This window comes from Penaeus monodon, chromosome 6 (genome assembly GCF_015228065.2).
Source record: "Penaeus monodon isolate SGIC_2016 chromosome 6, NSTDA_Pmon_1, whole genome shotgun sequence".
NCBI classification, from domain to species: Eukaryota; Metazoa; Arthropoda; class Malacostraca; order Decapoda; family Penaeidae; genus Penaeus; species Penaeus monodon.
Genome location: NC_051391.1, coordinates 26,912,020 through 26,923,981, shown reverse-complemented (window position 1 = coordinate 26,923,981; position 11,962 = coordinate 26,912,020). Strand labels below are relative to the sequence as shown.

Below are 11,962 nucleotides of genomic sequence, written 5' to 3'. Positions count from 1 at the left end.
TTATAAGATATGTAAGTTACGTTTTGGAGAATTTGAGGGGAAGCAGGCTAAGAGGGTGGGACTATCAGGACTGAGAGGTCTGAGATGTATAGGTGTGGGAGTTGGCGTTCTCTAGGAGGGGTGATATAGTGCGCCATAGTAGGGTCTGAGGAATAGGAGATACTTGTGACATTAAGGATTCACAAGGTGTGTAGTGCCCAGGCGGAGTGGAAGGGTATAGAGGAGCGTATGGTGGGAGGGTAATGTGGGGCGGGGTTGGGGTTCGGGGGAGGATGGGGAGATTCTGTGTTGGGAGTGAGGGTAGAGGTATTAGGGTGTAGGGGGGATATCGTTTAGGAGATGGGAGGATGGATATCAGGCAGTTACTTGGAGTCTGGAAGGAGCAGGACTTGTAAGATATTGGAGGTTGAGGATGTTCAGTTTTCTTTAGTAATTGCTTGAATATTTTCAATAAAGTTTTTTCTGAGGGAGTTGGTTGGGGGTTTTAGGGCAATTAAAGGATTTCTGTGTGAGGGGGGGGGGGAAGAGTAGGACGTGGTGTCCCAAATCAAAATTAAGCGTAGGAGGCATCCAAAGGAAGGTGGAGGTGATTGTGTGGTAGGGGACAGGAAGGGGTGGAAAAATCACTGTTTTGTTCTAGTCGTTAACGGTAGTGCGAGGAGGGAGACAGGGGAAGGTGTTGGGGTTGTAGTGGTGATTGAGTATCCTGTATAGAGATTGTAAAAAAGAGTGTCTTAATTTTTAGGATGCCAAAAGTTTGAACTGGAGGTACAGGTAGGGAGTAGAAGAGGGGTAGTTAGCTTTACGGAGGGGTGTTTTTAGTAGAATTGGTAGACTGAGTCATATTAGCTGAGTAAGGAGTAAGTAGTGTATAGAAAAGCAACCGTCAGACTTGCTTGCCTGTCTAGGCTTACGAGTGTGAGTCCATAGTTTGAATCTGAGTATTTGTTGCTAACTTCAGACCAAATTTGTAGGTGGGCACATCCGCTCTAGTAAATATACATTATGCTGGCCGCCAACATGTTGGTCCGCATGTGGGCGTGATTGTGCATATAAGGCAGTTAGGATCGGGTATGGCGCTAGGTTGGGCACATAGTGGGGCTATCTGGCTGTGGAACGGCTAATGTTGGCTGGGTGTCGGGTTCGCTAGTTTACTGCCCGTAACTAATTTTGGCACATGACGTGGAGGGGAGGTTGGTATGGACGAACAGTGGAGGGATTCTCGCTCCTATGTTAGAGTCAAAAAAAAAAAAAAAGGTTTAAGAGGGACGGTAGGTCATAGTGCTACAAAGGTAATATTGGCTATGTTGGTGGTTTCTTTCGATGACCTCTTGGGGGGTAATGTAGTATCCCGGCATTGTAGCCGATGTTGGGCTCATAGTCTGTGAGACAGGCTAAGTAGATCTTCTCAAAATCTGAGCCAATGCTTTGTCATAGTATTGGGCAATTTGCTGGGGAGTATTCGAAATTGTTCGGGCGGTGCATAGTATTGGACGGTTAGGATGGTGGGTTCTGCAGAGGATGGTGTACCATATATGGATATATGTCTGTTAGTTTTGTTAATGAGCTGATAAGCTGGTTTTTCGGATGTTACTGTGACAGACGGGAGGTGCGGTGCGGGGTTCGGGTCGGCTTACGAAGAGTACTTGTACCTAGCTTGTTTTTAGAGACAATTGTTGTAGAGAGTAGGGAGCTGTGAGAGGGATGCCATACGAAGATCGGGTCCCGATTTGGCTGGCGGCTAAAGAGAGTATCAGATTGTTGTAGAGATAGGGGGTATTAGTAAAGGCATAGTGCGTGCAGCGAAGATGGAGTAGTGTTTTGATGAGTGTAGTGTTAATGGAGATGGTGGTTCATATAGGCTGTATAAGGTATTAATAGAGGGAGGATGGGGTGGTTGATGTTGGAGGTTGGTGGGGGGTATAGTGTTTGAAGTTGAGCATGCTGGGAGAGTGGAAATGTTCCTTAAGGGTTGATTGTTGGCTACTGTACTAGTATGCATTGATGAGGGGGTAGTTATTGCAGTGTTCGGAGCCGTGGACAAAGGAGAGCCTGGGGTCAGGGAATCGGGTGGGTTTACATCGTTGGGGCTATTTGATAAAGGGGCAAGCCTCATTGCCCCTAATAGTGGGGATATGTTTTCATTGCTGGCCATGGTAAGCCTGATTATGTTGGGGATAAAAACAGTCCACCCCTCAGGGTCCCCTTGAGGGGTAAGGGCTAGGTTACTAAATCAGGGGAATACCGTGCCCATGGCTCCCTCAGGCCGTTCAGGACTGGCACAAAGTCAGCCTTTAATCCTTTCAGCACGGCTCTCACACCTTAGGAGGTGGATAGCAGAAGGGTTTGGTGAAGGGACAGAAATGAAAAGTGGGAGAGAGAGAGAGAGAGAGAGAGAGAGAGAGAGAGAGAGAGAGAGAGAGAGAGAGAGAGAGAGAGAGAGAGAGAGAAGAAAAAAAAAAAAAAGACCATGCAAAATTAGTTGAGTCGAGGGCTGAGTCCCAAGGTTGGGGAGTATCCCAACATTGGGTCCCAGTCTCCGCCTCCTAAGCCCCCCCACGACAACAACGGGCAAGGGATTGGGGGGGTAGGAAGTAGATAGTAGAAGGAGCTGGGAAGGGGTAGATACGAAAAAGCAGGTGGGGAAAAAGGGCTGAGGCCCAAGGCAGCAGAGATTCCCAGCATTGAGGCTCAGTCCTCGCCTCCTATGCCCCCCCATGACAACATCGGACAAGGGATTAGGGGGGGATCTGTCAGAGGGACAGAAACCGTTCTGGTACAAGTATTTCGGGAGGAATGAGGTTCGGCAGGAATAAGTTTGCCAGCGAGGTCAGTCAGGGTAGATGGTGAACGAGCTTGGGACTCGGAAGTAACTGTGGCAAGGCGTGAACTATCAGAATGACTGCGACAGGACACTTTGCCTACCTATTTTTGGAGACTTGTTGGAAGAGAAGGTCAGTGTCAGACTACAGGGCTGTACTCTGACTATACCCTCAAAAAGTTTTTAGAAGTGGAAGCAGTAGAACAAGGGCGGGAGGAAGATGGGGTGGTATGGAGAGAATCAGTACAATTGGGAGGAGGACAATATGGAGAACAATAAGGATGAAGAGTAGTAATAAGGGGGGTGGGGGTAGACAATGAAGAAGACTGTGCAGCAGAAGATGGAGTGGAGGATGTTGGGAGAAAGGAAGAAGTGTATTCTGTCTGGATGATTCGGAATGCATAGAGTTGATCACAGACATTGAGGAGGGGTATTAGTATCAGTCGGAGCCGTGGTCAAAGGAGGAGCAGGGGTCAGGAACCAGTGAAATCAAATTTAGATAGGCTAGTTGATGGAGGGGCAAGCCTAAATGCACTTAAAAAAGGCTATATAACATCTTCATTATTGGCCATGGTGAGTCTGATATAAATGGGGGAGAGGAAACATTCTAACCCTCAAGGTCTCCATGAAAGATAAGGACTAAACAATTAACCAAGGGAATAACATGCCCATGGCTCCCGAGGCCATTCATGACTGACACCAAGCCAAGGGTGAGAAGGAAAGACCATGCAAAATTAGTTGAGGCAAGAGCTGAGATCCAAGATAGGTGTGATCCCCTCCCTAGGCCTGTCTCTGTCTCCTAAGCCCCCCACAACAACAAGCAAGGGATTAGGGGGTACTTTACTATAAAGAAATGACACATTTATCTTCCATGAATATATCTTACAATTGCAATTGCTATCACTATTAGTGTGGTGTTGGTCACCAACGTATTTCTTCTATTGATGTTACAGTATAATTTGTATTACTTCAAAATATTCAAGTGTGATTAGTTTGTAATTCAAATACAAACATTCATTGCATTCATTGGTTGCATTGTATCACACATCTAAATCCAATTCTTACATATCAGTGTGGATATTTTCTTTCAATGAAATATCAGCTATACCTGGATTGGCATTAACATTGCTTTGACAATCTTGGAAGAATCAATGTATCAGAATCGCTTTAGACAATTTTTAAGTATTGATATCATCATCAATAACGGTATGGTCATAAAAGTATTGATATATTGGTATCAAATTAGACAATTCAAATTAGCAATGCCAATCACTGGTTGTGCGACGCTTGCAGTGATGCTGTCCCTCCATTCTATTTTTTCACCTAGCATCAAAGGCTAAACCAGGGGATAACATTTTATGTGATGATTTAACCAAAGGATTAAGGACTTCTAAACAGTAGGTTTTACTGACACTGCATACATTGAAGTGAATTTTAATTTAGAAACATTTACACCATAATACTGTACTTGACAGCAAATAAATATACACAACCACCTTACCATATACATGTTTGTGAATCTTAGGATAGTCTATCAGATTTTGTGGTAAAATACATAGTATTCATATGAATTTCATGCAAACAAATGCTATATGCAAAGATATGTGAAACCACTTAGTACCATTACTCTATACACCTCCACTCTATCAAAGAGTGAGAGCACTCTCTTAGTATCCTTCCTTAAGTAGTGCCCTGTATAAAGGATCTATCATGCTAGCCCAAAGTTCAAGCACCCTGCCTGATGGTATTGGTAGTCCACCATATGAAAACCAGTCATACTGCAACAAGGTAGGTAGAGGACTTTGAATTCTACTAACAGGATCAGACATATTCAACAAAAGGACTAGTGAAGGAATGGAATGTATCAGGAGAATATACTTTGATTAACAACATATGGTCATTTGTATTGTGACTTTTTTCTCAACCTTTCATTTTTACATAATTTTGTGAATTTCCATACACAGATCTACTATATGCTGTGAATATAAACAAGAATAGTATTCACATTTCACCTGGGAATTAATATACCCAAAATTAAAGATCAACTTTATACAGAACATATGATCTTAAGAAATTTAGAAATATTTTACATAATCTTAAAATCATAATAAGAGTACTGTTTTGAAGTGTTACATCAAATATTTCAAACTGTAACTATAAACAAAAATTTTCATACGCATTGATCTTATGCATAATACAGTGTGGATCTTAGCACTTTATGACTGACTACTCAGAAAATTTCCTTCCATCAGTACATTTACCACAGCTGCAGAATATTAATTTTTTATATTTTGGTGATATGGCTTTTATTTTATTTTTTTTACATTTATTTATTCATAACTTCTATTAAGCTGTAAATACATATTTTAGAAATAAATTACTGTTAATTAAAACAAAATAAAACCACCAACATTCACAACTGGATCTCAAGAGTTCACAAAGTTTAGGAAATGCTTACTTACAAAACAGACAATGGCAATGCTGTTTAAATTATTTTCCCAGAAATCAAAAACTTTTAGCCATTCAACTTATTTCCTTCAAATTCTGACAAATAGCAATATGACAAATGAGAAGATCAAACATACAATATAATCCAAAAGATGGAGAGCAAAATCAAGAGATGAATTATATTGCTTTACATTTGTGCAAGTAATATTAATACATAGGAGCCTAAATTTAAAATAGCTCATAAGACTATACTGAGCACTTGAATGACAAATCTAATTACAAGGCTGCAAAGCACTAGGAAATTGGCCTATCATGGCCTATCTGTATATGTATATATTTTGGAAGTCTTGAGAACTGTTGCCAGTCTCTTTATATCTTTGGTACAGAAGTAAGAGTTTTTACCAAAATCAGAAGACATGTTATCTTGGTTACTTAAGTACACAATAGGTACTTTCACAATACTACAAATATTTTGTTATCATTCACTGACATTTTTTAACATCATGAGCATAAAAAGCTATACACTACGATATGTGTAAATTACTGTGTACTGAACTGAACACAAGTGTATACAGTTAGCAAAACGTGCAGATGGTGTTTATCATTTTAAGACTAAGTTTCTGATGTTTATGGAATTAGGTCAGCAGAGTCACTATATGGATTCTACATGATGCACATTTAACTTTCATCTTTATACAAATCTTGAGGGAAAGGTACAACAGGCATTGTGGACGGCAGCTTTGTTTTCCCTAAGACACGACATAGGCACTGGTTGTGCTTTGTGTGTGACATCACCCCCAATTTGAAATTTAAGCAATGCTATAAGGATTTTCATTCTTCGTTGCACTGAACATAATCCTACAGCAAATTACTATCCTGTTCAAAATTGGCAAGTTAGTCACTAATATCACTATTTTGATAGAAAAATCTTTCACTTTTCACATTATATTTACATCACACTCATCATTATACTGTACATATATATAAATTACTTTTTTTAATTGTCTTTAGAACAAGAATGTGTGTCCTTCCTTCTTCAGGAAACAAGAAGTTAAAGGACTATAACTGAACTGTTGCAAAATTCATAAAACAGCAATGCTAAATCAAGAGGACAACTAGAAAATTTCTTGAAACTCATTACTCTCTTCAAAAGTCATGCAAACATATTAATTTGATTTGAACAAGATGATTGTCTGTCTAAGAGCACCACTAAATACTAGTTCAGCTGAAAATAAATTGAAGCCATTCTAATATTTACAATAAATAAATCACATGGTATGAATTCTGCTACAGTTTTATGTAGGATGTCTTACAGGTCATTTAATAATGTGGCTTGCTACAGCACCAGCTACTTTCAATCCATCCTTCTCCTTTCATTCAAAGTCCTGAGAAACATGTAAATACAATAGAACATAGACTTGTTGATTTCTGTGATGTCTTTTGTATTCAGCCGTATTTTACATTTCATTAAGAGAATATACTTTTCTTTTTAAATTAAACTTCACTCACTTCTGGTTCAGGTCTCCCAAGGTTGATTCCTGGTGTGGTTATATCCTGACCATTATGCCTCTTTACACTATTTTCACCATTTTCTACAGGAAACACAGCATCCTCAGCTGTGGCACTAGCTACTGATATGGTGGGGATTTCTAAACGAAGTTTATCCCTCGTGTGTCTCAGCTGGCCAAGGACAGTGTTCGTTGGGGAAGACTGATTAGGATCATCACTCAGGGAGGGATCCCCTGCCTCCTGTGGGTCACTGAACACTCCATTCGCTTTGCTAACCACTGTGTCTAACAGTTCTGTTGGTAGTGCATCACTCAAGGCTGTATTCTGAGAGGAGCTACCAAAAATCACATCATACTCTGAGGGATGACTTGCAGTGAAGAAATCAGAAGCAGAAAAGGAGGAGCTTGTGAAAGTGAAGGGTGATGCTGATGAGCGAATGAAGAACTCCCCATTATCTACAAGAAATCCTGAAAACCACAAATGAAAACAAAAGATAAGTGTATAAATAATCTAATAAACAAACATATATGTGAATAATGTTTTTTTTTTTTTTTTTTTTTTTTTTTTTTTTTTGAGCTGCCATGGTCACAGCATGATACTTTTTTGTAGTTTTTCATGTTGTGATGCTCTTGGAGTGAGTATGTGGTAGGGTCCCCAGTCCCTTTCCACGGAGAGTGCCAGTGTTACCTTTTTAGGTAATCATTCTCTCTAATTTATCCGGGCTTGGGACCAGCACTGACTTGGGCTGGTTTGGCCACCCAGTGGCTAGGTAGGCAATCGAGGTGAAGTTCCTTGCCCAAGGGAACAACGCGCCGGCCGGTGACTCGAACCCTCGAACTCGGATTGCCGTCGTGACAGTCTTGAGTCCGATGCTCTAATCACTCGGCCACCGCGGCCTTGGCGAACATGGAGTTCTATGATTTTCTTGGCAACTTAGAGCGGTGGTTTGCCGTTGCCTTCCACCCAGTGTTTTTATCGAGTCACCATCTCTATTTACCCGGCATTGACTTGGGCTGGCTTACCCACCCAGCAGTTAGGCAGGCAATCAAGGTGAAGTTCCTTGCCCAAGGGAACAACGCGCCAGCCAGTGACTCGAACCCTCGAACTCATATTGCCGTCGTGACAGTCTTGAGTCCAACGCTCTAACCACCGCGGCCTTATTAAAAAATTTATTATTAAAATATCCGGGTTATGAGCCCGGCACGCTTCCCCGGCATATCTGTGCACAAATATGTGCATGTGTGTCTGTGTGCACTTGGGTATGTGTGCATGCATGAGTGTATGTATGTGCACATGTGTCTGTGTGCACTTGTGTACGTATGTGTGTGCGTGCGTGCGTGCGTGAGTGAGTGAGTGAGTGAGTGAGTGAGTGAGTGAGTGAGTGAGTGAGTGGTGATGTGAGTGGTGGTGTGAGTGTGTGAGTGTGGTGGTGAGTGTGGTGATGTGAGTGGTGGTGGTGGTGTGTGTGTGGTGTGTGTGTGGTGTGTGTGTGTGTGTGTGTGTGTGTGTGTGTGTGTGTGTATGTGCGTGTGCGTGTGTGTGAGTGAGAGTGAGAGAGAGAATGATAGAGAGAGAGAATGCGTGTGTGCGTGCATATGCGTATGTGTGTGTGTGTGTGTGTGTGTGTGTGGTGTGTGTGTGTGTGTGTGTGTGTGTGTGTGTGTGTGTACGTGCGTGCGTATGTGTGCGTGCGTGTGCGTGCGTATGTGTGCGTGCGTATGTGTGCGTGCGTATGTGTGCGTGCGTATGTGTGCGTGCGTGCGTATGTGTGCGTGCGTGCGTATGTGTGCGTGCGTGCGTATGTGTGCGTGCGTGCGTATGTGTGCGTGCGTGCGTATGTGTGCGTGCGTGCGTATGTGTGCGCGCGCGTGGAAAATATGTTTAAATACCTCATATTGTTAAAGACATTGCTTCATTCCTTCTTAGTAATTACGAGAAACTTCTGTCTATAGTTCTGTATATAATTTTTTTTGCAATATAACAACATTTTTAATCTTATATGAATCACCACGAACACGAACCACTGATGCACAAAAGCAGCTCCTGTACTAACCATCTGCGGTGTCGTCATAAGACACCGATCCCAGGCTGTATATTGGAGGTGGCGGCGCAGGTCTAATGGGTTTACGATAAACATAATCCTCCATTCACCCGTGTCGTCAGCTATGAACTCGTCAGTTCCAAGTTCCCAGTCTGGAAGGTGTGGGGAAATTAATATCATCATGAATAATAGGCAAAATCTGTTTTGTGGATCTATTAAAATCAGTGTCATAATGAGACACAACGAAATAAATTGGCTAATCATGTATAAAAAATAAAATCTGGCCACAAAATTAAAGCCTGGCCGAAACCACCACAACCGCCATTTTGTAAAGGGTTGTGGGGTTTTAGTACAATGACTGACTGGACAGCGATTGTAGTGTGTACGGCTTGACTCTTTATTGTCAAAGAGTACACACGAATAAATGAGACGATACATGTTTTCAAAACCACCTGAGTTATTTCACGAAATTCTATGTATATTCCATTCTCTTCTTGAATGAGTTTCATGGTTGTTAGAACTTCACTCGTTCTTACTCGTTCGGTTCGTTTAATTCTCTCACTGACTTCATTGATCTTTATCACGAACATCCTAGCATTTATTTCTACTCACATTAATAGCTCGGTCGCCTCCTTGCCTCAGCCTGACCTCGCTTTCCCTTTTGCTCTCAGTCAAGTTGCACGCACGGGTACGCTATGGGTATCAGACACACCTCGCCCTTTCCGTTCTTTGGTTGTTTGTAGTTGTTCTCACCAGAGGAATAAGCGTGGCTTTGTTACAGTGCTCGATAGTGACACGTTTTAAGGGGACCGTCCCGAGCGGGAGGGGGGGGGGCTCGGGCTGCAGAGGTCGAAAATGAGTTATAACCATTTTCGAATACGTATACGAATGGAGAATTACCCATCCGATTATTAGGTCCGGCAGCGAAAAATTAGGCAGTCAAACAAGGGCGTAACCCCACACCTCCCAATCGCCGATCGGCCACTTTCACCCTTATGCACATATGCCGTAAGGGCGCAAGAATGAGACATTGTATATTGACACTACCTACTGAAACTGAACGGAGGAGGCTAAGAGTGTCGTATTATAATGGATTACTCCCAATGTTGTTGGTCTATGATAAATAAATATGAATAAGTAAGAAAACACAAAAAATAACAATAACACGATTATTACTACATACATACAAAACAAACGTAAACAGTACATGAAATATATATATAGGCCTATATATATATATATATATATATATATATATATATATATATATATATATATAATGTAGGCCTACTAAAACATACGCGAATGCAAAATACATACCTGTTCACAAATATGTACACACGTGTAGACATTCAAACACACACACACACACCATATGAACTTCTGTTACACGTGGCCAACTTCTTAGGAGAATGTGCACATAAATGTACATATGTACACATGTATATATATAAATACACATAGACACACATACACATGTCTGCATACACATACAATCATATTTACACACACCAGTACACATGTGTACACGTATTTACACACATGTGTACACATGTACACTTATGTACACATGGGTACATGTACATCCAACAAGCATGTTTTCATATGTAAACACATGTGCATGTATGAAAACACTAATACAAGTGGTGTGAGACCACCAGTAGCAACGTCTATGGCCAGGTAAGGTAACCAACCTTACGATTTTCCTACATTTTTTTTGGGGTACTCATGTCATTTTTGTCATAACTCGAGACCCAATTAACATATTTTCACTCTTTTTACATTATTTAAGAGGAAAATTAATGTACTTTCTTTAGTAATCAGTTCATAAAATTCTATTAAAGGATACTGACAGAAAATTTGCAAAACTTGCAAAACTGTGGGACAAGGGCGGTACGCAAGAAGCGTATGTGGTATGAAAATTTTTTGAGGGGGGCGTCGCCCCCCTTGGGTCAATTTTCAAAAAAATTACAGCAAAGGTGTGGAATGTTACAATAAACAATATATCCAAATTTGAAGGAAATCGATAAGATAGTTTTGATTTTATAAGCTTCACCCCCCCATTTTTACCCTCCCCCCCTTTTTCGGGACGGTCCCCTTAACGGCGCTAGAACTGAGCTTGTAACGCGATTTTTGTATAAATTTATCATTTGAGTATAGTGGTAGTATATTGCTCATATCAAAGTGCACAAGGATGCCACATATATACCGGGGTTACGTATATCCCTAATAGATCTACGCTCCGACAAGGTAAGTAAAATTAAACCGAAGTTATTCGTTCAGTCGGCAACTTTTATTCGAGTCGGTGTGAACCCATATTCACGTCCGTTCAACTAGGGTTCTAAGTTTATTCATCATTATTGGCTTATTAATCACTCCCTTCTCACCTCACGGAAGTCGCTTGCATGTTCTGGGTAAAAACCCAAGGTGATCGTGTGATTCGTTACAGTTAGACCATGCGGTAGATAGCCCTGTCACGAGCGCCCTTCACATACTGGCAGAATACAGTGGGTTATTTATGGATTTTCCCGTCTCGTTTCAGTTCACTTCATTTTGTTCGGTACTTTGGCCATAGGAACCCCCGTCGATGAAGTCTTGCGTAGTCTGACGCATAGCTAGACATGACTACCTTGGAACACCAGAATTGGGTAGCGAATCCGACATGCAGTTCAAAAAGAATCGTGGATTGCAGCGTGCATTTCTGAGCCAGGAAAATTTGCTTTGCTTGCAAACAATTTATCATGTCACCGTTCACTAATGCGTACATTCTGCCGCATATCGTTAAATGTTGAATTCAATGTCGTAGTTGAAATAATTTTGTATTAATGTAATTTCCTACTTAAAACATTGTTAAAATGAACGTTAATCTTCGTGTTTGTGATTCAATCCTTGTGTGAGCTCACTCTTACTTTCATTCTCACTCACTCTCACACTCACACACATATCCACGCAGAACAAAAGACAATGAAACCTTTTTATTAATGCGTTTGGTTGTTGTCGTAGTTGTAGATAAAGATCGATGATGTATCTCTGTCCCGCGATTTTGCCAGTGAGAGCACCAAGCACATTAATTGGCATTTTTATACTTTATATAGATTTCTTTCTCTATGTGACGAATTTAAGTATCCAGACTACCGTTGTTG

General features: G+C 41.2%; 1 protein-coding gene across 1 annotated transcript in view; it reads right to left on the bottom strand.

The window, feature by feature from the left end:
• Window positions 1-4,241: 4,241 nt before the first annotated feature.
• The window catches only part of LOC119574360 (serine-rich adhesin for platelets-like), a gene marked incomplete in the record, with an annotated part of 179,217 nt that continues 171,496 nt past the window's right edge, over window positions 4,242-11,962 (bottom strand). Inside the window, 2 exon segments of the mRNA XM_037921566.1 lie at window positions 4,242-7,245; window positions 8,832-8,971. Coding sequence (XP_037777494.1) covers window positions 7,234-7,245; window positions 8,832-8,971 — 152 coding nt within the window.